General features: G+C 41.2%; 1 protein-coding gene across 1 annotated transcript in view; it reads right to left on the bottom strand.

Moving 5' to 3' along the window:
- Window positions 1-22,479, bottom strand: part of ITPRID1 (ITPR interacting domain containing 1) — a 33,727-nt gene extending 11,248 nt beyond the window's left edge. Inside the window, exons 1-5 of the mRNA XM_050890908.1 lie at window positions 22,448-22,479; window positions 21,528-21,614; window positions 20,740-20,942; window positions 14,348-14,940; window positions 12,121-12,175 (exon numbers count right to left, since the gene is read on the bottom strand). Of these exons, the coding sequence (XP_050746865.1) occupies window positions 12,121-12,175; window positions 14,348-14,940; window positions 20,740-20,942; window positions 21,528-21,614; window positions 22,448-22,479 (970 nt within the window). The remainder of the gene's footprint in view (window positions 1-12,120; window positions 12,176-14,347; window positions 14,941-20,739; window positions 20,943-21,527; window positions 21,615-22,447) is intronic.
- Between the last annotated feature and the right edge of the window lie 5,158 nt (window positions 22,480-27,637).

Below are 27,637 nucleotides of genomic sequence, written 5' to 3'. Positions count from 1 at the left end.
GCAACAATTCCTCATGTTTAAATGAACTAAAGCCTTTTAGCAACTGGAATATTGTCTTTAGGAGGGATACAACTTGGCCAAAAAGATGGGGGGGAAGGTCAGCAAAATTTACATAGTTTATTTTGACATCTTTAAATGCTCTCACCTTTCTGTTTCAAATGAGGTTTGTTGGTTCTTTTTCCCTGAAAGCAGCTTAATTTTTTAATTTGAAGAATGGTGCAAAAAATGGGTTAAATCACCTGAACATTAAGCAAAACATGTTTTTGTTTCTAGTCTACCCAAACCGCATTTTCCCCCCGATCATTTGGTTCAGCCACTGAACCAAAATATCCATTATTCATGTAGCTCTACTGAGTTACCCTAGTGTGTGGAGACACCCAAACCTGTAGAGATTCTGCAAATACATGCAGAGCATCACACCAAGGAAGGATAAAGTATGTTTGGAGAAGAAGTAGAGACGCAGACCAGCATTCAACTATGAACTAAAAATTACAACTCTGGGCCCTGTGCGGAGAATACATCTGGCTATGCTGGAAAGAGGAAACCTGAGAATCGCCCCTGAAGATCTTGGTAAGGAAAACCTTGGCTCTTTGCCTTTCTGTGCTAATTGAACTAGGATAGTTTAGCTCCCGCATCCCATTTCTGTTCTGCCTGAATTTTAAATAAAAAGAGGTTAGACGAACTTACTAATGGGGTTTCTGCTTCGTTTTCTTATTGTATAAGAAAGCGCATGCCTTCCAAATCCCAATGGTCCCATAGCTTTCCAGCCCTTTACTTGATCAATCCAATTTCATTAAGAGACTTTTTCTCTCCCCTTATTTGCATGCAGATACAGTGGCTCCCATTTTCAGCAGCCTGCAGTGCAGGAACTTTCTGAAACTATTGGGCTCCTAGGTTCACCATTAATGAAAGAATATTCCCTAATTAGTAAAAAAATAAGTGCTGGAGTACAGTTCTGCATTCCTCTGAAGACTCCACAGCTGGTTTTCTGTGGACTTGGCTGCAAACAACACAACCTCTTTCTGGTTTCCAGCCTGGAGAATACTTGCAAACTGCAAAAGATGCCATGAGAGCTACAACACCGCTTGTAAATAATAGCACATTTTTTGCATGTCTTTTGAATCACATTAACATTGATGAATGTACTTCAATATTTGTTTTCTACATCATTTGTGTACGTGGGGAAGCATAGGCACAAAAACTTCAAATGCAAGAGCATTTGTGCAAATTTGAACTTTAAATTCACAAATTAAAATCTGGACTGCTCATCCCGTCATATGAAAAAGCAGAATGGCCAATTGCAACATAGCAATGCCGTTCAAATTTTAGATATTTTTATACCTATTTAAATGTTGCTGGACATTGATATAGATAAATATTTCTAAAATTATCTGCTACATACACAGGACTAAATAACGCACAGAAGCCACAATTTAGTCAGATACTTTGTAAAAGAAAAAGAAGCCTGAAGGACTCAGAATAAGACTTTTCCACTTTGCTCTATAAGCAAAGGCATTTTGCAGTCTCTCTCGCACAAAACTCTCAAGGCATTAACTTCATTACAGCTTAAACACTTGGGCTAAATTTAGCAGGGAAACTAGATTCAAGCTTAAATCTATGCATAATATTCCCACACCCAGAGTTAAGTGGACACACTAATATCTCACTGATTGGGCCTTAAGAAACATATCCATTCAACAATAGTTGAATTCAATAGTAGCTGAACGCAGTAAGAGATGGGGTGAATGAAGATCACACCATGTCCACAGAAGTGCCAGAACTGATTAGATATTTTATTACATTTTGGATGTTTTGTTTTTTGCTTCTCAAACACAGACATCAAATACTAAAACTGCTCGATCCACCAAAGCTGCTCAGCACTACGGCTCTAGTGGCAGCATGTGGAAGATGTGAAGGCTCTGATGCTCCAACACAAGGCAAAAAAAATCAAGAATTTCTATCTTACATGACAAAAAAGGACTTTCAAAAATACATTTTCAAACGGTACTTTCAAAATAGAAATGGGTTCATTTTGAGTAGTTAACTGGATCCTTCCCATTTAGATGTTTCACTCTATCTCCTCCTGCTCTGCAAATTGTATAATAAATACAATAAATCCGTATGTTACCCTTAACAACACTGCCCCGCCTATGGCATCACACAAAATGATGTTGCAGGATGAGCTGGCTATGCGCTAGAGGAATATGTCAGCTGCATGGCACAGTTACAGATGGTCCAGTCCTATGACGGGAGAGCTGCTGCAGCTTACTTCCCTCTTCTGCTACTCAGAGGATAGGCACCACCAATTTTTAAACATCACACTCCAAGATATGGCCATTAAGAGCTAATAAAACTGCACTGAAAATATGTATTCTGCATAAGCCATGAAGAACCCTTTTTTTAGTGCTGTTATCCAGAACAGTGGACTTCCCGAAGCTCACTCAACCTTGGTGCACCAGAAGAAATTATTTTGTACAACTTTCAGCATTTTGGGAGAAGAAACGTTGTTATTCATATCAGTTCCCATGTATATGGAAAAACATGATCCTATGTAAATGTTCCATAAAATCTGTTCATTCCCAGCATACCGTACTGTCTTTCCTTAATCTAAGAAGTAGTTCCCCCATAGGCCACTGCACCGATTACTGACTGTTGACTATGAACGTAAACATTTCATTTAGTGCCACTGAAATCTCAAAGGAAATGTCTATTCTTAGTCTTTTTTTTTAATATCGCTGTACAACTTCTGTAACGGCAATTCACTTTCCACATTGCAGAAATGGCGATGAACAAGCAAACTGAGGTGAGAAAAATCTAGTTTATATTTATTTTCTAGCCAAACGCAATACACAGTTCTCGAGCTTGCCCATAAGAGAGATCAGTCCAGAACTGCTTGTCACTGGAGCAGGGCTGCAGCATTGACCCCTTTCTGTACAGCTACATCTCAGTTTTGTGCTGCATTTTGGGAGAATAATCACCAGATGGCAGCAGCACATAAACGACAAATTGTGTTTCCAAAGGCCAGCACAAACTAGAGTTTTTATTCATGTCCTGCAAATTTTATTTTTCAATGACATTACAGCAGAAATTAGATAAACCATCTTATTAGAATAGTCATATTATTTGAAAACAAATAATACACCCCAAAATGCACCAGATGCAGCAAAAGCTCCTATTCTTATTCAAAACCAAGTGTAGCTATGAAATTTGTCTATCCCCTGCTCCCTTTGAATGGAAGGGGAATTTCATGTCAATCATCTTCAGTGTGACTGGGTGAAAATATATTTTAAAAAAGCACTACACAAAGCAATTTCTATTATTAATTGTGCCCCACTGTGCTGGTAGGTGCTGTATGAATAGAACAAAAGAAAGCTCTATACCCAGAAGAGCTTACAAGGTGAACAAAACCTGGCTCCTCTGAGGTATTTCCTTCTGCTAGTCAAAAGCCAGTTCCCCCAGCTCTCACCCAGTCTGCAATGTCCTTCTCCCCATCACTTTGGGTACCACTGGCATATGGAGAACTTCAGGTATACTTTTCTTTTTGGGGGGGTGAAGCCAGACTCATTGTGAACAAGAGAGGAAAGCCCTGCAGTCCCCATGACTGCAACCACCTCAGGTGGGACACGAGTGCACGCATGCTGCACCTTGAGGAGGTGAGACAGGACCAGGAGGCATGAAAGGTGGCGGGCACATATGTCCCATGACAGCTACCAATATCTTGTTTCATCTCCATGTTCAGCCTGCAGTTCTTTGCACGGTTATCATTGGGGTTTGACTGACACAGCCATCATTAGCAGGAGACACGTGCATAGCTCCAGGGGCACTGGGAGTGCACACACCGTGCTTCACGTCCTCCTGCACAGCCTCCCGCTCCTCGCCCAGGGTCTGGCTCCCCACAGAGTTCTGGGTGCCCGCATCCCCCTGGGAGGACATTGGCCCAGATGCTCTCCAGATATCAGCCATAAGCACTTGAGGGAACCAGGTCACGGAGCATTAAAGACACAAACTGTGCTGGCCCAGAACATGACAGAAATAGCTAGGTAGCAAAGCCACGTCTGTCGTCAGAGCATTTAGCTTCAGTCCTCCTCCAGAACACCCGAGGAAAAAAAGCAGTTTTGCACCAAGTTCCAGCCAAGTTTTTGGCTTAAGATTCAGTGTATAGTATGGTTATGTCTAGCATGCTCGTGGCACAGCACAGCCAGCAGGCAGAGCACAGCAGCCTGGAGCACTGCCCAGGTTGCAAAACCTGTCTGAAAAGGAGGGTGAGAGGGTGCACTGTCAGCTCCCCGATGCTGTGGCTAGACAGTCACAGGTATCTGCACTACACACTAGCATGCTTTAGAGCTGGTGCACATATTTACTGATTTAAAACTAGCTTCAGTACATCTGCTGTGCACTATAGTCAGCGCCGCGACAGCAGGTATAAATATAATCCTTTGTGAAATGCCTGGGGCTGGTGGGTGGGTTGGTTGGCGCTCTCTTTCACTCTCTCGCATTACAGGTTGTCCCAAGCTCATATGTAGAAGGAAGCTTTGGAGAAGAACTGAATTAGCTCACAATATTCTGTAAAGCTACTCATCAAAGAAAAATGAAACCATTTTAATTTTTTTTTTAAGGTTCATTTCCCCTCCTCCCTACCTAAATCGGAGATGAACGTGGGCAGGGGAAGAAGCATGTTCTCTACCTTGTACATCACTGAAAAGGATGTAATTTCTTGCACTAGTGAACCACCCTGTGCCTCTCTAGAGAGGGTCAGAACTGACATTTGTGGGCATTGGTTGCAGAGGTTCACCATCCAGAAGTGTCCAACTTTGCCCCTTTCAAGAATATCCCCAGTACAATTTGGTTCACAACTCTGGAAACTGCCTTTAATAGGTTGGCTGGAGCTACAGAAAGTATTTGAAGTAGCTAGGGACAGAGGTCATGTCAGGTTTGGTAATACAGATCAACATCATGAATCTCCCATGCTGTTGCTGAGAGCAGCGGACGCACCCCTGCAAACTGCCATGCTTGGGAGCAAGGTGGCTGCCTTCCCCATGAATCAGAGCTTCCCGTCATCTCCTGCCTGTCCTACACAAGAATACACTGCCCTAGATATGGTAAAAGTATAAATGAGTAATCTAAGAGCTGAATTTGACAGGAAAAGAGAGAACACTGTAGGCAGTTCTCTGTGATAAATGATGTTTCTACAGTCTGGGAGGTAAGGAGTAGCAATGATTCTAGTCAAAACCTGAAATAGCAGTCACTTTGACAATGGTCTTTTATCTTCCCTCAGCTGATGAAACAGCTTCAAACTTTGCCAGGTCCTCCTCCTACTTTTCCTTGAGAGTCAGTATCACTTCCATCTTATTTCAAGTGAGCTTCAGCCAACTGTCATTAATTCAGATTCGTGCCGCTGCCAAATGTCGGGAGAGACGGGTGATGGTTGTGTCTGCTTCTGATGAAAATGAGAGGTAGAGCTGAATGTCATCAGCCTACACTGTAGATCACATTACATCACAACTCTCCCAGTAGCAGCTGCACAGAGATAATGAATAAAAAATAAGCAATCGCAGGGAGCCTCGTAGGGCTCTCTGCAACTGAGATCACCTCACAAAAGGAAGGATGGCTTCTAGCAACCCTTACAGAGACCTTTGAGAAAAATGAGTGAAAAGCCTGTATGTTTTTGCTAGGTCCTGCAACTTTTGCCTGGTCAGCAGTGCCCAAAGCAATTTGGAGGCCAGAACAGGTATCTGGCTTTTGGGTGGTATTTTGCAGAGATCAACAGTCAATTATAATAGCTCTATTTCCATGGTAATAGCCATTAAACTGTGTTCAGGGCGTCTAAGAGTGTCAGGCTTAGTAAGCTTGCCTCTCTTTGTCAGTGATATTTTCCCAAGGAGAAATGCTAAGTATCAGCCAGCAGTTGGCAAGTATGTAGAAGATCTATGATATTTCTCATCTGTAAAGAAATCTCCAGAGCATAAAAATACACCCAGGATAACACCAAAGGTCCCCTTCTCACAGGTATCACTGACAGTGAGGTGAATCAACCCTCTCATAGCAGCCATGGCAAAGCAATGTAGTGCCATCAGAAAAAGTATGTATGTTCTCACAAAGCTGCTTTGAAGGCTGAGCTGGACGTGGGGTTGGGATTTTGAATTTTGCAGCAAGGTTCAAAGGGTCAGGCTGTCAACTGGAACAATTAGTATAGCAACATGGAGGTCTGTGACTGCACAGGCAAGGCTCTGATCCTCCTATGCTCTGTTGAGGGCATGGGAAGAAAAGGCAGAGGAGGAAATATTAGAAAAGACCTTTCAAGATCTCAGCACAACTTTAGCACAACTAGATTTCATTTCAGAAGTTTTCCTGTTTAAAAGACTATCACTGTTAATCTAAACCAATGTCTCTTAAGTATTTAGTTGTCTAAGTATTTGGCTGTCCTCCTGGATACCTAAGGTATTTTATGATTTTTTTCCCCCTAAGATTTAAACAACAGCAGGTTTTATAACTTTCACTGGGCCATCTGCCTTAAGTATGCGGTGTGTGCATATCCTTTCCGCTAGGATGAATCAGCCTGCTGCAGTAGGACCTAAAATATGACACATACATGCAACAAAATGTTATAAATGTGCAATGACTTTTAGGAATGTACTCACTGAATATCATACAACACCCCAAAGCTCTTGGGATGGCTGCTTAGACCCGAGGATTGCAGGCAGGGTGTCCTGACACCACTGGCGGGTGGCATGACCTCCCAGAAGCCATTTCAAAAGTCTGCCAGACTTGCTTTCTTTGCTGCTTATCTAGTTTCTGTACTGGTGAACGTGGCATCACCACCTCCTGGGTGTCCATCTTTATATCCATTGCTAAACTTAGACATACGCATGTGCGTGAGATGAGATACATCAAGGAGGACTGTGGGAAAGCGAAGTAGCCAGGGTATTCTCAAGAGCTGCAGAAGTAAATTGTCTTTCTAGGAGGACTTCTCTGAGGGAACCAGGCAACTCAGGATGTTTCTGGATGGGGAAAAGATGCAGGAAGGTTTGAAGACTCATCATTTCACAACTTGCTTTTCACTTTGCTCCTTTCTCTCAGTCTCTGCTTCTTTCTGGGACCACAGGACTTTCCCTCTAGACTTCTTCAGGCTAGAAAATGCATTAAAATGATACAGCTTCCTCTTATTCTCACTTACAGATCCCTTATGTAAGAAACAGGAAAGAATAAGAAGGCCTTTACGTGGTTCATGTGCAGAAGACCCAAAAAATATGGGCTGCAGCATCATAAAACAAATGGAGATAACCCAAAGCAGCTAAAGAAGGCGGATATCTCCTTTGTGCCAGGTCACCTGCAGAAGATAAAACTGTTGCAAGGAAGGATCTATCTATTATGGATCTATTATTCATCATGTTTTATGAAGGGACAACTCATATTTGGAGACTGCATGTGATCATTAACCAATGTCAAAGTTTAACATAAATGTCAGGCAGTATCAACACAAGAGTAGTTGTAGCACATTTTTAAGTTCAGCTCCTGATTTTGATTGCAGCTTTAGCAAGTCTTCCCTTTGGCCGTCTCTTTGCCTTGCCCTTTCCTTTAATCTGTACTTAAAACTAAAAGTCACTGTGTTATACATGAAGAAAAACAGTGTTATGTAGGCACTACAGCAAATAAGAAATATGAAATAGCTGTTCACTTCTTAATACTGAAACTAGAGAAAGGTACACAGAAAATCCTGTGCTCTTTGAAGCATAGGAAATATATGTGCCTTTTCTTCTTGCACTTTTGAAGACATTGCTCCTTCAATTGCAGGCAGACATTACAATGGATAATAGATAATAAACAGGATTCACGTTCTTGGCACTCAGTCAATTAAAAGAAATACCAATTGCATTCTGTGAATATTCCCATGGTGCCAAACCATCAGAGGAGTTGGTGAGTAGGAGGAGTGAAGGTGTGATAATTGAAAGAATTGCTACTTGGTAAGTCACAGGAGCCAATGTGTTAGCTCAGCGTGCAGGGAAGCTAGGACGTTCCCAGCTGCTGCAAAAACTGGGTGTATGCGATCCCTGGCACCACTCGTTGGGACAAGACGAATCACAAGCGCTTCGGTAGCAAGCTACCATGTCACAGTGAGCCAGATGGAGGTGGTTACTTCCCTGATTGATTGTCTCTTGGGCTACCAAGAGCTTTTCCAGCAGGCTAATGCCTTTCTGTTGGCACTCGAGTGCCCGGGAGCAGTGTGTCCACTTGGGTCGGCACCATGCAGGAATTCCTGCCTTTCGGGTGCGTGGCCGCCCCGCAGAGGGAGAGGGAAGTAAGTAAGGAGCAAGGGGGAGTGGGTGACTACAATGCACACCAAAATAACACCGACTTCCGATGCCTCCCTAATAGATGTTTCTGCTAATGAATTTTCAGGCACGTGCTGAGTTAACGGGGGTGAGCAACATTGAAACATCCTTTAGTTAAACCCAGTGCTTTACAAAGGCTAATTGAAAAAGGAAGGAGCAGCAGGGGTGGGGGAGGGAGAACAAGGCAGAAGAGGGGGTGGAGGGGGAGAACAGCTCTATTTTTCAAGTGCTGAATATGAAATCCCTGCAACAGATGAGTTTACATGCAAGCCTGCACCTCATCAGGGCAAAGATACAGTGAGTGGAGTCAAGTAATTTTCCTCCGCACACAGCATCCCCAACCCCTTACCCTGCCCAGCCAGCTTTCTCGACTGTGAGCTTTAGAATATAAACAGCCAATAAGTAAGGACAATAACTGTAGTTCCTGCTGAGAGCTAACTCTGCCTGTCATGCATTTGCTGGGTCCTAATACAGGACAGTGAATAAAGCTTCATTACAGAACAATGGAGTTAGCTGCCAGAGCCTACAGATTTGAATAAACAACAAATAAGCAACATCTGCTCCAGCATATGTGTATGGTAAAAAAAAAGTCACAAAATAAAAGAATTTGTAAATGCCAAAAGCAACACTAAACTGCCAGTGCTACTGTAGAGTGAATTTTTAATTGCACATGCATACAGGCAGGCTGTGGGTATTAGTCTCACATATGTCTGGTTGCTGCCAACCTGGGAGTATAGATGAATTTAATTAAATAAGGATTATCCCTTCTCCCCAGTACAATTACTTATTTATAACAATGATAAAATTGCCTAATAAAAAAGATTGTAATATTTTTTAAAACAGAGCTAGAAAACACTCTGCTTTCCCTATAAGTTATTCAGGGATGTTTGGGGGGTTTGAGCGTCTTTTAAAATTAAGTCTCAGCGTTCTGCCAAGAAAGAGGGAAAAAAAGCCTTATCATAAAGCCTACTGCAGTTAAACAGCCAGAATCTACATTATGGAGAAATATAAAGAAGACACACAGCAGCCAGGGAATTGGCTTTCATGGGGAGTGTAGAAAATTAAGCAATTGGACTAAAATTGAGGCCAGACTACAGAGCCAAGGGACAATACCACTGGGACAAGTACTTCCATAAGTCACCCGTCTCTAACATGCTCCAACTAGGCAAAGCAGTCTGTTCCTATCTATCTCTATTTCTTCTCATAGTGGGCACCTCGCACTTTCCTGCTCAGGTGAGCTCCCGTTTCAGCAGGGTCATGTCAGGCTCTCACATCTTCATCATCACTCACACCCTCTTCAACAGAGCCCACAACAAAATGAGAGTGGGCCCTTATGCTACCAGGCACTGCATGAGCCTTGAAAAATAGGCAGCCTGTGCCCCAGGGAATTTGGAGGCCAAATCTAAATTCAGGCATGCTCTCCTGTGAGCTGAGGTTTTCCTTGTGTAGGCTCCTGATGGACTCTATTTCCCACTCACTCCTAATTTGAGTACCCCTGCTTATGGGTCTGAGCCACATTCTGCTGAATTTGGTAGGAACCTTCTTAAGAGGTAGGTATTATTCACTACTAACAATATTAAGTTCACAACCTGCAATTTTTAAACTGTTTCCACGATGCACAGCAAGTTGGAGTCGCAATAAATCTCCCATGGGTATGGAGGGGTATGCCATTTAAAAGCAATGGGGAAAAAGAGAAAGAATATGAAAAAAGCCTGTAAAAAAAAGCCAGAAATCTCCACTTTAAATTTAGGCCAAGCATCAATGACACTAAAACAACAGAGCAAGAGAGAGAGACATATATTCCAGCATTTAAACAAAACTCTAAAATAGTATTATGGTTCTGCAAAGGCATAAATCTTACATAAGTTCTGTTTACTTGTATGATTTTGATTGATCACTTAATTGGATGACAGTCTTACCAGAACTAAAATCAAATAATTACTTTCTGCATTTTATGTCATGAAAACATTACTAATTACATGCTTATTCCTATGTCTTAAAAGAGTATTCAAGGCATACAATTATTTTTTTCCCCTTACGTTGTGATTGATATACCTATACAATCTGCTAAATCCTTTAACTAATGCCCTTCATCATTAAATAGCACAGTTATTTTTTAGAGATGGACAAAGAAAGGAAAAAAGCATTTGTGGGTATGTTACTACATTTTGAATTTTTTCCCCACTGGGCTATGTCCCCATTCTCTTTTTTTAATTTCTCACTGAATGTTTGTACAAATGGTGTTTTTCACTGCACCAGTCCTGGGGATTTGCTATTCTTTTTTAGATACTGCTATGAGCAAGACTACTGGTATGGGGGCTCATCTTTGTTCATGAAGATCAAGACGTCCATCAGAATACAAAACCAAAGTAACCTCATGTAACTCGGGTGACAAATCATACAGTCTGAATAGCAACAAGGACCTGACATGAAGCCCCAAAAGTCACTGGAGCCACACGTTGACAGACTGGACACATGCAACCCTACCAGAGCAGCTGAATGCCATAGGTATGCAATCTATTACACAGTTAAAAAAACCCCTAGCAGAAGAGCAAATATATGCTTACAGATCATTTGAAAACAAAATTAAACCCTCCAGAACTGAGGAATTCATAATTTACTCCATCACCTTTACTCAGCTCTAGCATTTACCAAGAAAACCCCCCACACTTTGATGAAAACACTGGCCTCACTGAAGTCAGTATGACTTACGCCACTGCCTTCAACAGGCTCATGATTTCAGTCCTGCAAATCCAGCTGTGACTCCAGCCAATGGCATCTGTGAATGACCAGCACCAGTGGATATCTGAATTTTTTTTTTAGATACTTGTGTATGGACTTGGGTTGCTTAATTATTTGTGCTGGCTCCCCAAAAGTATATAACGCAGCCCTCAAATGGTGAAGGCTCACGAAACTTTCACCTTTGTCCCTTGCTATCTGCTTCTTGCTACTTATTAGTTCTTTCACATTAAATTTCTGTCCCATTTAAAAGAAAAACAACTGCCAGTCCTGCTTTAACCACTGCTTCGCAAAGGTCACTAGAGAGCAAGGTGAAGCGCTCCCTGCTCTGGAGGCTGAACAGCCATTTCCCCAATACCGCCACCCCTGACAGCAAATGCTTCTCAGGATCCAAACTCAGATTGCCCCAAATGACAGCATAACATCTGGTCTAACAGCTTTGCTTTTAATCCTTTCATAGACTCCTCAAATAACTTGTTTTCTAACACATGATTCAATGCTATGTCAGCTCGTGTGGTGATAATCTATGTGATATAGGAGACTCAGATGATGGGGTAGAGGCCATGCTGCCACCAGAACGTGCTGGTTGCATGGTCTTGGTTGAGTTGGGTACAGAGTGGCTGCAAAGCCACTGTCTCCAGTCTCCTGGTTGACTTATCTCCTAGGGATCTGAGACTTGGTGGATAAGGGGTCATCTGAGTCTGGCAAATAATTCACCGAGCAGGAGCAAAGCTTTGGTGTCGCTTGGAAGAGTGGAGAGGTCTGCTTAAAGCATCAGACAGGGACCACACACAGTCAAAGCTGTGCATGTGAGGTACCCTTTTCATGTGCACTCATTGTGTCTCCCTGACAAGCTGAGCATATTTTACAGCCCAATGATTTATCAAGTCATATCATCTGGACTGCCATGTCTAGAATAATGCATCCAAATGCCAGAGGTAATGGGAGCAGAGAGGGAAAATGTATTGTTAGGATAAACTTTAGAAGCAGCTACATGGGAACAGTGTTTTAAAAACAAAACTGGCCAAATTGTCTGTTTCTTGACACTCACCTGAAGTGGTGTCAGGAGCATTTCCACATAGAGTTTCATCCTCAAAACTCTGAATCTGAAAAGAAAAGGAAGAGAGGAGGAAAAATTCTTATTGATGGTAATGATTATGAGTGTATGCCTTGTTATAAAGGGGGTTAGGAGTAAAAACAAAAAAAAAAATTCTGGACATTTCAAAGTAAAAACATAAGATCTTTCAGATGGTTCCTTTTTGGTTATCTCCTCTTCAAAATATTTGTTCTGGTCATAAACCAGGCTCTAGTCTCAGAACCTTTCCAAGCATTGCTCAAAGTAATCAATACATAAAGGTTCCCAACACATAAATATACTAACAATCTTGTTTGAACAGCCTCAGAGAAATGTCCCTAGGAAAAAAATATGACTTAGTAGAAGAAACCCAAGGAAATGTAACCATATGGAGGCAAATTCTTGCCAAAGAGTGTATGTAAGGTCAGAATTTTTTTTCCTCTAGGAATGAAGACCCATTCGACTTTTTCATACTATCAAGGGGAACATCATGTCATGGTGCTGCATAACCTCCTTCAGAAAAAAACTTAATAGAAAAGGGGATCTATTAGATACAAGTAACATGTGAGCATGCAAGTTGGGTGTGTCCTCTATGCAGTCTGTAGCTCAAGAGATCTGTAAGCCCCTCTTTGTCAAAGGCTAGAAGAATACAAGAGAAGGATTGCTCTATATGTGCCTGTTACTCTGTTCCCCATACATCTGCTACTGGCCATTGCCAGACTAACAATTTAGGCGGCCTGAAAAGCCAGTACATGGTTCTTACAGCCTTAATTTAATGATGTGGTAGAGAATACTCGGAAGTTAAACAACATATACCTTGTCTAATGTGAGCATACAGCATTCCCCAAATTGTCTTAGACATCAAACTGCGGAGTTTACAATCATCTGCATTTACTGCTCTGTCAATGATGTCCTCACTTTTGTGTGAGCCTCTAGTCACAGAGCTATAAGTCCAGCATGCTAAGTGCTTTACAAAGACGTATAGGCTGCTTTGGGACTATAAATTTGCTGTGCTGGAGATCTCTGAAAGACACCTTCTTCCCCACTGAGGCTGATAATCAGGCCCGTGCTCTGATTCTTTAGTCAGCTCTGCTGACAAGAAGGCTGCACCAAACCTTTCACAGAAAAATACACCTTTGGAAGGACTTGAAAACATAAATAACCTTTCCTCGAGAAGAATGCCACCACTTTAACCTGACCTTTTCCAATGCTTTAAAAAATGGAAAACTTTTTTAAGCCTCCCACCTTTTCCAGCCACTCGCTGCTCCCTTCCTTCCTTCCCTCCCTCCCTCGCATATGTTTTCAGGGGGCTGCCAACCATCCCATTTCTCCTCCTTTCTTTGATTCTTACAGTAGAGCCTCATTTTTAGATTCCTTCCTTTTCTTTCCTCATTCTTGAAGGATGGCTGGAAAGGGAAGAGTATTCCTGTCAGCATCCCAGCAGAATCTGGTATGATTGGAGAGTATCCTACCATAGCCCTTTTTCTGCAGCAGTACAGCCAGAAAAACTGCTGCTTACAAAACAACTCTAGATGTAAGAAAGGGACTGGCAAGTATCCTGATCTCTGCTACTTCATGTTGAACCCCCACTGACAACCCACTGTTGCTAAAACATACAGAGAGCTGAGTATCACGGACTTCGCAGACTAGATATGAGAACAAGCTGCTGTTCTGAGTTATTCTGGTTTCAGGATGCTCAGCTTACAGAGCGATAAAATATTTCAAACACTGCTATAAAACCAAGGCTAATTTTGTGATGCAACTTTCTGGAAGAGCACACCAGAAAATGAGCTTAGGGAGGAAAAAAAGATAGGAAAAAACCCCCAAGCCTGGTTAATGATTGGATCTGTAAACATATCCTTTACCATACGTATTAGTGTTCCTGCTACTTCCTTCTATAAAAAAAACCAAACCTAGTGCTGCATAAAACACATTGGCATCTCACACTGTCATACTGGTTGAATGAATCCTACCTCAGTAACTTCAGTGCCAACTTCTTTGACAGTATCCTAACACAAAGACAATTTAAAATAATCAAAACTCCAATGAGTAGTGTAAATCCTACTGTTTTTCCCCATAATGCTGCTGCATGGTGTTGAAATAATTTACTCTAGCTTCCATCCTGAAACAGAGAATCCAAACTTATACCATAAATATGGGTAGACATACATTGCTAGCACAATACACAAAAAATCCACCTCACCTCTTCCATTTCAAATGAGTCTGGCAGCTTGCAGTTTAGGTCAGGCACTTTTTTGAGTGTGTGGGCCACAAGCAAAGGTGGCTCCTTTCTTTGCCTGTCTTTGGCAGGCACCTCACACTCAGGAGAAAGATGGGGCTGTTTTGCAACTAGGTGCGATGAATCCCAGGCTTTCCCCGATGGAGTCGGCGGACACTGGGACACGGGATACACCGAGGCACCTTTGTCTCTGGGGGCTTGCTCCTGGGTCAGACAGCCCAATGTAACATGTGCAGAAAAGCCCGCCTGGACTGTCCCCCTCTCAGCAATATCTGCACAAGAACAGGGTTGCTCTTTCCTGCTAGGCAAGTTGGCTTCCCCAGGTGCCAGCGAGCTCTCTTTCAGCAGCGTTGTCTGCTGATAAGCCCTTTTCAGGAGCTGACCTATTCTTCTCCGCTTTGCTCGTGTGACCGCAGGTCTGCTCTTCACAGCATCCAGGAGACCGGTCTCATCCCCGCCAGCGTCCTGTGCTTTGGTCTGTTGGGTGTTGACATCGGTCAGCAAAGATGAGAGGGCACTGGTTATGTGGTCAAGTACTTCCAGCTGTCGAAAACGTTCTTAAGTTTGGCAGAATGGAAAGCAACATGGTTATTAAAAAATATAATTTGAAATAATCAGGTACAATGATTATTCAAACTTGTCATTGCCAAGAAACATACTAAGTACCTCATTCAAAAGTGGCTAAATTTTTCCATTTGCTTCCAGAGGATCCATTCAGGCTACATACAGACGTCATTGCATAGTTCTTTATATTAGACAAACGCTGACACAAGGTTGAATTCATTGGATCAAGTGCAGCTGAATACTGTTCTGTGTGAATAAAGGTTACAGAATCCAGCCTGAAATTCTCCGGTTGGCTGGGCCAGACTTGGATGTCATTTTTGAGGACTTATTAAAATTCATGTGAATAAAGTTATTAAAATCTGACCTCAAATGTTTACAGCTGGCAGCTGTCCAGGATAACTGCAAAATGCATATAGCCATTAACTGATAAAAATTGACCACAGAAGATATGTTCTCATTTTTGTAGCAGCACAAAGCAAAACACTTATCCCCCAGAAACTCATAGCTGATGTCGTATAAAGGTTCCCAGATTTTTTTCATTGTACTAACCTCCTGTAATTTCTGGGTCATTTTTTCCATGGCATAACATCTAAAGAGAAGCAAATAATGTTTTCTCTAAGGGATCCTGGAGATTTCCATCACTGCAACACTATGAAGTTATTTATACAAAGAAATGCAACACATTTGCTTGCATGTTGTGTCTGCACTTATCCTGAGGCAATGAATATGCCACCAGGACTCCTCCTTCCTTAAGAGATTCATTGAGGACAGTAGATGGCAAAATGCTAACTTTCTTGGCTGCCTTTTCTCTTAGAGAGCAGCCAAATTTACTGCATGCAGTCTGCATGCAGGCTGTTGGTAATGCTGCTTCACTGACAATTAGACAGCAAGGGGATATTTAACATGGATCTGAGTTGGTCCTTTACATCGGGGACCAATATCATGACACATAATTCCTGATAGTTACTATATCTCAAGAATACGCCTTTTTTTCTTTGCCCCAAACGTTGCCTGATTTTTAACACTGGAGAAAAACATTGCCATTGCTGCCGCTTTTTAAGACATGGTCAAAGGTTTCACCTGATGTTTTTTAAAGGAGTTACCTGATCTATCAGTACACACATTACACAGTGTTGTATAGTTTCCATTTGCATAAGTTTGGGGTGTCAGAGTAAATAATTTTTTGTTTTGTACATCCATTGTGCTACCACATGCTCTCCATGTAAAGCACATTTTATCCTCAGTATTTCATCTGGCTCCCACTACGTCAGGCCATAAAAATGCCAACTGCTAATCTCCTTTGACTGACAGTGGCACAGCAGTCCAGTCCTTCTTTTGATTTGAATCAGAACAAAACTTGCTGCAATTTGAAATAGTTTTTACACACTGCTTAGCTTTTGTAAATTATTTCAAAGAGCTTGGGACAGCTAAAGAACAAATCAAGCAACAAGAGAAATGATAAATGAACAACATAAAAAAATCCCCTCACTCATGTGCAATGTAATAAATACACAGGTCATGAAGAAATTATGTCAGGGACAGCCTTGCTTCATGGACTGTTTCTTTCCGGGCAGGCAGTTCCTTCAGATTTTAGGCGTGCTCCCCAAGGATCGTGCCTCAAATAGGCAAGAGGCTGATAAGATCTCTTTAGTCCCTGCAGCCTGCTGCAAAATAGTCTAAAGCTGTAGCACAGATGAGATATTAAAGGACATAAACGCAGGTTCATTTTCACTAGAAACTTCAGCTGAAACAGCAAATGGTCATGCTGTAAACAAGATCAATGAATCTTCAATAGAATCCGTATCTTTTATAGGGCTTCTAATGACTTCATGATCAACCATTTTATAATTTAGGAGGGGAAGCTCACATTTTTGTTCCTCCTTCCTTAAATCTGGTATTACATAGGCTGACATAATTATCTACATGAAAGACTTGGAAAGTCTTCAGTAGGCCCACAGTGGAATGAAGGAACACAGAACATTTCCAGAGCCAGCAGGAAATTTTCAATCAATATCTTTTTCTCACAGCAAATGGCAGAATTTGGAAAAAAATCAAAATTTTCAGTGGGAAAATAAAGACATCTGAAATTGCTCAGTTTTTCTCAGGAAAAGTAAAAATGAAATTTCAGCATTGTCTACTTTGTCATATATTAAAATATTTTCCTTTTTTTAGATTGTTTCAACTTGAGTCTTGGAAATACTGTCTTTGCTTGTATCATCAAAGCTGTACTTCAGAGAATGCATTTAGCAATTTACATTTCATTTCTCTTCTACGGGTGGATTTACTGGCTGACATATATCTCCTGTCTCCTAGCTGATGTGTGGTGGTCACAGGACAACCATGTATCATGGGAAATGGTGTCTACCTAATACACTCATCTCATAGAGGACACTGAGACTTGAACCACAGCTCCAGTGAAGGCCTTGCAGCAGCTGAGACAGAAACGAGTGTGAAAAATCCACAGAAACAAGACACCAAACCCCAAGCAGATTTAGATATGGCAGTACAGAAAGGTGATACTGAAATGTGGTGGGCTTTTTTTTTATTATTAAGCATCAGACTGAAACATTTTAACATTTCTGAACTAAGGTGTTCAGAAACTTGAAGTTTTCAAAGAATTTGGGGATCAACATATTCAGAAATAGAATTACTTTTCACTTAAGATTACTTCTGGGTGTCAAGTGACTTTATTTCTTCTGTTAGGAAGTCAAATATCACTTCTAATGAAGTCAGTAAAATTTTCACCACTGGTGAATGATGGGAATAAGCTTTTCTTTTGGATCTGACTGAGAAACTGAAAGGGTGACCAACATTTTTGAAAATACACCTTATTTTTGTGAACTGAACCTTTTGAAAACTCTCTCTGACAATGCTGGGGAAACAGCACCAAGTGAGGGGACAATTAATAAATAACTCTATAACAATCCACACATATTTTAAAAGGTCTAATCAGCAGTGAAGGAGGCCTAGAAAACTATATTCATCAGAAGCAGGGAAGAGCCAGACAGAAACAGAAAAGGATTGCATTATGAAATGAACTAAATATGAAAGTGGAGAGGGATCGCTCTGCTATGGAAGTCCTCGGTCTCTCTCACCTCCCTCTCCTGGGGGAGGAAAACCTCCAGGTTTCTTGTCTTCCATATTGTACCTATAATCTTTCTCCTTATCTCTCACTTTCTCAGAGTAACACGTCGTACTAAATCAATTAACTTTCTCTGCTGATTCAGAGAATAGGAGAAAGTAAACTGACAATGAGATAACCTCTCAGGCATTCACTAGCTCATATTAAACAATTTCTTACTTTTCCATGGCTAGAGACAGATGAGAGGGATTCAGACTGTATTTGCATTGAAATGGTTCATGATAATAAACCAAACAGGGTGACAATAACTGAATTCATCCAGCACGTCTCTGGGAACAGTGATTCAATACAGTCTCGAAATCTCTAGAGGTGGCGTATGGTCTGCCTCATTTTGGCACTTTCATTTCAATGCCCTGGTGAAGCAGTCTTCCAACGGTAAGGAGTCTGGAGTTCCCTAAATTGTTCATGGAGAGGTAAATGCTGTGGAACATCTGTAGACCTGAACCTTCTACTTAATTTACAGAGAAGGGTCTTTTTCTGGATCTTCTTCTGGAAGCCTTCAAAAGCACCTATTCTCCTCATTGCCATTACAGGGAACGTAGGCTTCTGCTTTAGAAGACCTGGCCCATTAGATACCTGAAAATTTAGGTGCAGTATTAGTACTGAAGGCAGACAGATTAGGTCCTGCTCTAGAGATGCAATCCATTTTAAAATCTAATAAACATGAATTTGCCACTCCTTGTTCTTGCCATACCTCACTGCAAAATCATTAGACAACCTAAGGTTGGCAAGATTGGAAAAAAACAGTTTGCAAACAAATGCCATTTGAGGATATTCCTCAGGTGTTTGTACGCTAAACCTGATACATCCCTTTTTGGCTGTTCTCCTGGAACACCAGCTGTAGGAAGATACTTGTGCAAGATTACCTACATGGTCACTGAGACAGACTGGCTTCTCTGAGAGGTGTTTTAAGTGGTGGCTGGATGATCACCTGCAGGAGTTGCCTGATTCTCTCCACTTGCTATGGAGACAGAAAGACTCTACAGTGATTAAGCTCCTTGAGATGGTGCTTCAGCTAAAAGCCTATAATTTGGTGCAGTGAACCAGGCTGAGGTTAATCACCGCATATATCAAAACATGTAGTCAGTGAAAAGAGAAGAGGTAAGTATCTCTGAAGGATGAATCCCACCTCTCTCGACTAAATGTTCCCAGCCCAGGCACATACTTAGGAGGCCTAAGCAGATGGTGTGAAAACCCCCTCCCAAACTGTCAAAAGCAAGATAATATGTTTTGATGGACATCACACCCACCGAAACACAAATTCAAATCTTATCTTACTTCACAGCAACTCCCCCGTACAGATAAGCCATTAACATGTACTAAGAGTGCTCCCATTGAGGATGACTGCAGGACGAGTCATTAAATTCACACCTTGGCTTACCACTGCCTGCCTTCACTGTGCAAACTCCTTCCCTCAGAGGCTCTTTCTCTGCTCTCATTCCCTTCTAGTTCTCTACCTTCTTCCCTGAGGTCTCCATCCACCATCCACTCATACTGATTATCTCTGATCCCTCTCTTCCTCTCTCTCAGAGGAGTTACAGAGAGAGAAAGAAAGTGAGAGCTGAGAAACCTGTTTGATGTGTCAGTTTGCTGTAAATATTGAAATGTGTGCACAGGGCTTGCTATAAAAAAAAAAGAGAGAGAGAGAAAAACACATTTTCCACAATGCTCTGACATTTCTGTTTCAATTCTCATTCTATCCATACTGCTTCATTGGTGTAATTCTAAATGGGAATGCACAGGCTATGTGAGAGATCCTACTTCGCTGAGCATCTTAAGTAAACAGAGGATTTCAAGAGCCATCTGGCTATCCTGTGCAGCAAACATGAGGGGAAATGATGTCAAAATTGGACTTTTCAGATGGGTGATATACCAGCGCATTAACAATGCTATTTTAATGCAGCTATAACTTTAGGGTGAGGACCTTGTATTCATTTCTCAACTGCAAAATACACAAAATGAGAACTAAAACCATCTAAATGAATAAAAATCAAGACTGTATGCTTTAAATGGTGCAATTTTATTGTACTTAAAATATGATCCTCATCTACATCTTAGGGCATATTTGAACCACATAACCATTATGTTCTAGTTAGGGATTTGTGGGTCTGATGCACAAGGTCTGGCAGCTCTAGTGAAGGGAAGTTAAGATCTTGTAATCTGCTCTGCACATTACCCTGTGAGAGGGGTCCTGCACCCACGAAGGGGAAAAGGGAACACGAGCCCACGTCTGGCCTGGCTGAATTCCAAACCCTCTATATTGGCTTATACCACCAATGATGGTGGGTACATACTAACATGCTGCTGGTGAAGTGGCTGAGGCAATGGACCCATGTTCAATTCTGCAGCCTCTGCGACACCAACGACAATCTCTGGTGGTGGGGTAGGTCTTACGGTATGTTTTAAAATGCCACAAGCTGGTAGCTTCAGCACATAAATCAGAGTTCACAGCTGAGGAGAGCTATACAGTATTTCAGTCACATTAGGAAGTATCATTGCCACAGAGAGGTACATGAGGATCCTTGACGTCTCCTGAATACATGTCCCTTTTTCATGAATTTTCTTTCATAAGCCTCTGCTTCCCTACCCTCTCAGTCCCCATGCTATTTATGGCTAAAACTTCTCCTTTTGCCAAAATGTCTCTCCTTACCATATAGGTTTGGCCTCTCAATGTCCATCCGTTGCTTCTGAGCTTCCAGAAAGACTCGGATGTTGATCCCTTTTGCTACAGAAGCACCACTGAGGAACCGAGGAGGGATTTTAGTGCAGACATCAGGTTCTTCTGTACCAAACCCCAAATCAAGTAGAATCTCCACCGGATCCTTTTCCCAGAGTGCCAGCCATTCAGTGATGCTGTGGTGAAAACATCAGGATTATTTACACCACTGTCTTGGTACCACTTTTCTCTTGCAGTAGATATCGTATGGTCTTATTTTTATTAAATAATTCTCTTCCCTTCTTCTCCCCTTTTGTGGAGACTACTGCTTAAGTGAAAGTAGTCATTTTCAGTCACATTGCTAAGAGATTAATGCATGTTCCTCCTCCCAGAGGAATTTGGTGGCACTGGATCTAGATAGCTTAGGAAGAAGAACATTAATAAAAGGTGTAGGTTCACAACTCAGCAGGCTCACTTCTCTCTAGACACAATACAGATAAGGCATGCTGCAACTGCCATAAGACCTCACAGCCTTTTACCTTCCAGTGGATTCAAAGCCCACTGCAGTTTCAGGTAGGTTTTGGTTTTTTACTGGTACAAATGCATTTGAGATCAGACACCTGTTATTAAGAAGGTTATTTTGATCTTGTTAAAATAAATGAGGACATACCTTTTACAAACTAAGACCTTGACTGCATATTCAAAATTGTACTCACATTTGTTGGTCCCTAGATGGGCTAATACCTTGTATTCCTAGCTGGAAAGACATGGAAGTAACTAACCTCTGGGGTGCACTAGTGAGCGAGTGGGAAGAGCTGAGACTCTTGCATCTTGACATAACTGGACTTTCTGAAAACTCTTGTGGGGACCTGGTTGGAAAAAAGCAACAATGAAATGTGTTTACTCATCTGCTCCTCTGGGATGTCATTATGATTTTTTCCTAGAGTAAACATTTGCATTTTGTCTTGCTTTATAATGATACATAATAGCAATGTCTTAGATGAAGAGTCGGCATGAGAGTGTGGCAATACGCTTATTCTCAAGAACAGTATGTTACAGTAGGTGTGAGAATGTAGGTGTGAGGTACTAGTAAATGCTAATTATAAAGGTGGCAGAATGGCTCACTTTTGACAGATGGTGAATCTTTGGGGAACCTTTAGGGAGCACGGTTTCTCTAGTCACCTACTTCAAAAGATATAATTGCCCTTAACAAAGTTTTGGAGAGACAAGGCACAACGAGTTGCAGCAGCAGGAGTGGCACCTGAGAACAATTCTGTGCTTTGCTTCTTGTTGTGTTTGTATCCGCTAATCTGCAGAGAAATAACTGCTTTTCAGAGCCCGCTCACTGCAAAAGGAATATCCTGCAGCATGGTAGTCTTTCTCAATAGGTAAGACAACATGGTTTTGTTATGCCCCAGCTTAACTTTACCTACACATACCTATCAAGATAAGTTGCAAATGTTTATATACAGTGGAAGCATTGCATTGATCATTTTTTTTATCATTGCGGGTTATCCATCAGCTCACATCTTAAACAGGCCTAGAGGAATATGTAGATTTTTGAACTAACACTATTGCTATCAGTTTGAGAGAAGGGGAAAAAAACCCAAAAAACAAAACCCCACTAAAATTCCTCCTTTTGTCAAAAAGAAAAGGAAGAAAAAATAGTTTATAACAGATCTCTACAGTGTCTGACACCTACCTCCTGTAGCTTTGCACAGTCATTTGTACCATTTCTGGTACTGACAAGGAAACTGCAAACAAGAAGAAATAAAAATAATTTATTTTCTTACCTTTTTTCCCCCTCAAAACAGAAATGTGTCAAACCAGAGAAAAGACCAAAAGACTGATTGCATTATATAAGGAAACATTTTAGCCAGAGTGGCAAAGTTGCAGAACAATACCATTGTGGGAAGCTCAACTCACAGTGTTTGCTAGTCATAGGTAAATGCAACACTTGTCAATAAGAAAGGAAAAATAGGTGCCTTTACATTTCATAAACCAGTAGCAGTACTCTCTAAGCCCCTGCTATTTAAAAATAAGCACTATGAATTGGGTTCCACTGTCTGCTGCAGAGCCATTGAAGATATCCAAGGAGCAAATATGATGAAAATAAATTTTAATCCCTGCTTTTTATAGTAAAAAAAATACAATTAAAATATATTATTTTAAATTTTCATTCCAGCACATGCTGGTACAACTTTTTTGTGTATAACCGTTTTTCAGGTGTAATAATTCACTGAAATTTTGTGAATATTGGTTTCTCTGGGCTTTGCGTCATGCTCTAAATGTGTTTGAGAGGAGTGAGACAGTTGCAGGACACTTGCAAGAGTTTCTGGAGGAGAAAATATTTGTCTGAGAACTGATAACATTGCTTACTGGACTCCAAGTGTGCTATACCTATAAGCTGTAAGGTGCATATTTCTTCATTTCACGATGATGAAATGGGAATAAATCAGATGCAAATACGCAGTGCCTGTAATTGTCGCTTGCCCTCCTAACACTGAAATAACACACTTATTGATCCTCTGAAAGCTGGGGTAACATTCGCCCGGGAGCAACAGTGGATATCCTTCTGCATTCCACAAGATGAATATTTTTTGTCTAGCTTTTAAAGTTTTCTTTTCTATTTAACAAAATTGTGTCAATAAAGAAGGAGAAAACATCCTTTCACATTCTCTACTGGATTATTCTTCCGCTCATAAATTCTAACATAAGCTCCTTCTGGCTTACTCAGTGCAAGGATATCCATCCAAATTGAGCAAATAAAGGTTACTGACATCCTGTAATTTGCTGTGGTAACATAAACCAGACTTTCTAGCAGCAAACTGAGCATAATTTGAATAAGAATCAGCTACTTGTTGTATACCATTTCCTACTCACGTGCCAACAGAAGCTGTAGATTCACTATAAAAATGCTTGAGAGTGTAAAAAATAAGATCTGAAAGTGAGAGTTAATGCAATTTTTCACTTGCAGCACGTAGGCACTCCTCTCTGTAACAGAACATTATACCACAAACTGGCTGCTGCTGTGATTTCCTCAATATCTTGTATTGTCGGGACTGAATGAACAGAAGCGCTGCCAAAATAAAAACCTAGCACTGTGAAACACTGGCCAGGGTGTTAAGTAAATAATTTAATGATGAGAAACCTGGTGTTTGTAGGAAGTGTAGGAAGTAGCAGGTCACCAAAAAATCAAGTGGACAGAACTTGATAGGTTACTGCAAGTTGGGTAAGAGGCAGTAGCTGGTGTGGCTGTACTCTCAAACCAGACAAACACAGGGTGTGACACCTTAACTATCTCTTGTTGTAGGCTAAAGTAAGTTGAATTGTCCTGTATTGCTGTGAGTCAAGAACATGCCAACGTACTGCTACCAAGGCTAAGCCATCCTACCTGTTAAGTGGTAGCAAACTGCTCAGGAGCTGTATCCACCTCTTGACTTGGACCAACTTTGCACCTCCAGGTAGTGCAACACAGGCCATTTCACTCATGGCTAGAGTCTCCACTTCCTTCTCTAATGAGAATACTCTCATGAGAAGTTCCTCATTAGAGAGCTTGACATTTTGAAATATTAGAGTTTGTTTTCTCCATATTTAAGAGGTCACAGAAATCGTAATAGGGAGGGTACGAATTTACATTTCCTGATCTATGTAAGTATTTTGTTCCTGACGCAAGAAACACTGAATCTCATTACCAAACTGGAAGATACTTTGGGGGAAATAATGCCCTTTAGAAATCTGTCAGAAAACCTTATGAAAACAAACAAACAAACAAAAAATACTTTGTAAACCAACTGTGGTGCTAATTGGTGCTCTGTTTACTGCACATCTAAGTATATCTTTGCTTATGAATAATATATTTTGCTAAGCAAAACGTGTCTTCTGATACTTGAGGGAAGATAAGGCATTTTAGCCTCAGTAATCTCTGATTAACAGGAGACAAGATTAAATCACATTGTTGAACTGCATCTTCTACTTGTGAACCTAATAAACAAAAAGTGTAGATATGGAAGCACTGCTAAGTAATATTTTGGGCTTCCAAAAGCACTAAAAATGTGGACATTTTCAGGAATATATGAGGAGCTGTGAGGTGATTTGGGCTTCTGGCTCCGTTCCTAAAAACAATAGTCTCTGAATTCACTACATTCAGCAGATCAGGAAAGTAGGCGAGAACAAGTGAGAAGTTCTGCATTCAGGTCAGGCAGAATTTCAGTCACCTGAAACTCTTGTACCATAACTTCCAGGCCACTGTGCAAACCTGTCCTAGAAACTCCCACTCCTTCAGCAGAAGAAAATCAAATCATGCCAGTGGAGAAGGTGAGCCTAAGACTTTTCTGTCGAAGACCTCATGAGAGAATCTTCTCATTACGACACCAAATGGAGGAAAAAATATACAGCTTACCCATGAATATCACATTTTCCCAATAGCCCCCTCCCCTGAGGTCTGTGGTGCTTGATGTTTTATAGGTAAGCAGTCCTTATTAGAAATGACAAACGATGTTGTGTCTTACCTGCCTGCTCTTGGCCTTGCAGCTTATCCTCACTTATAGATAGACTGTAAGATAAAAAACATTAAAAAAGACAAAGAAATTAAATCCCCCAAAAGAACGGCTGCTGTTTCCTGAGAAGAGACAAGGTCAGGGAGGCAGTCCGATGGGCAAGCACAGCACAGGGCACTCAGGGCATGGATGAGCTGAGTGGGGATGGCTAGTAGAAAAACAGAGCCATAGGCTCATCTTCTTTCCTACCTGTGAACATCACCTACTTTCCTCTCAACACACATTGGCCTCTGTTAAGTGTTGAGATTCAAATTGTGAGTTTACGCTTAAGGCAAAGACCATGAAATTTTAGCATTCTGCATGAGTGAAGTCTGTCACTTCTGAACTTAAATTTTACTAAGAATCTAATTAAATCAGCTTATCTTGGGCAGGAGTGAGAAGAATGGAAGCGAAAGCCTTTTTAGTGCATCACATAAGAGGCAGCTGTGTGATAGCTCTCGGCTGATCCGTGTCTGCATGGTGACATGGTAATTATTAATGACACCAGTAATAATAGCCAGTCCTGCAATGCATGAGTTTGGCTGACTTGGTCTTAGCCTGTTACTGGAAAATACTGCTACAACCATTATGTAAGATTACTGCTGTTTTTCGCTCCTCACCATACTTCCAAACATCATTCCTAAGCCTGTGTCTTTTTTTTTTTTTTTGCTTCTGTCACAACCCTGCCTCTAACCAAACACACTTCAGCTGCATTTGCTTAAGCAGTCAATGCATGAAGTCATACTGAAAAGTTCATGAGAAATACCAGTCTTTCAGAGTTTATTTTTATCCTGAATAAGGACAAAAAGTTAAAAAACCCAGAATTTTGGTGAACAAAATACATTCAAGTTTAAGTAAGTTCAAGGTTAAACTATATTTCCCTATAGTAGCACATTGCCTCAAGGAGTTGTGGGTATGTGTAACCACAGTTTGCGCCATAAATCATGCTTGTGCAGCAGGCTATGTCTCCCTTGGGGCACACAGCATTGTGAAATTCCCATGATGTAGCAGATAGCTTGATCAGAAAGCTATCCAGACATGTGATGGGAAATGCTATCCTTCAAAGAATACCCTGGAAATGAACAGAGCACTGAGATACATTTCTCGTGAGGCACTGGGTCGTAAGCAAGACACGTCATTTCAGACTGAATAGTTGTGAAAGAGTATTTTGATGTAGTTCAACAAAATAAAAAGTTCATTCTTTGGTTGAAATCAGCCAAAGCAGAAAATTTTGTTCTGAATTTTCAGGGGTCACAATTTTCCTACTAGAAACTTCAATATTGCAGACATTATATTTCCTACCGGAGAAATCACGCAACAAGTATTAATGTGACCCAAACTTACAAAACACAAGAATTCAACCAGTGATGAATATTTTCTTCTATAGAGTCTTCTAAAAATAAAAGCAGAGCTCTTAGGTAAAGTATTGCTAGATCAGTTTATAACAATTGGCTTTGTTTTTGGTGAATCCTGGAATGCATGAGAAATATTGGGAGAAGGGTCTAGTAATTTCCTCTAGTAATCTGAGGGCTTTTTAAACCAAATTTGGAAAACAAAATAAAATCCTGAATTATTCATTTGTCTCCATTATCTGCCAGTCATCCATATTCTGGAAGTATCTAGCGGTTCTAATGAAAATGGAAAACCAGCTTTTCTGATTCTGCATGAATGCTTCCCGATGCACAGTTCCTGCATAGCTTGAAATGGGGGAGACAGTCCGGTCTTGTGTGGAGGTAGGATTATCTCCTCCTTTTTACCAAGCATGCAGGAAGCCTCCAGCAGAGCCAGGAACAGATCTCAGCTCTCCTCCGTTCAATTTTTCAACCCGAAGGTAAGCAAAGATGGCTCAGAAGTATTTAACTCGTTGCTGAAAAATGCTACAGGCAGGCTTCTTTCCCTGCAGGTTCAACCGAAGCCACTGAGACCATCAGTTTAAGGAGCCGCCTTGCTCTCCGAGGCAAAGGGGGGAGGAAAGTGCTGATCTGCAACATGGATCAGTCGGACATTAGATAAAGCAGGAGGTGGTTTTGTTGCATTATCGCCTCCTGGATTCAATGGTACAACTCTCATTAACACAGTGAAAAGACATGGAAAGACTGCAGCAATCAGAAGTCTTTACACTCAAGTCTTTAGAGATCTAGTTTTGATGTGTAGAATACAGTATATACGGATTTGCAAGATTACTCTGCTTTTTGTTCAACTACAGAGCAACAGAGTTGTTTTAAGACTGTCAATCTCTGCCCAGCTGTAACCCTGAAAGCTCATTACTGGTGCACTGAAGATTAAGATCTCCCAGTAAGCCAGCATGTTTTCTCCAAACCAGTCTTTTAGGTTCCCTTTATGGTCAATACGAA

This window comes from Gymnogyps californianus, chromosome 2, assembly GCF_018139145.2.
Source record: "Gymnogyps californianus isolate 813 chromosome 2, ASM1813914v2, whole genome shotgun sequence".
Taxonomy (NCBI): Eukaryota; Metazoa; Chordata; class Aves; order Accipitriformes; family Cathartidae; genus Gymnogyps; species Gymnogyps californianus.
The sequence above is the reverse complement of the archived record's forward strand: the minus strand, read 5'-3'. Positions and strand labels throughout refer to the sequence as shown.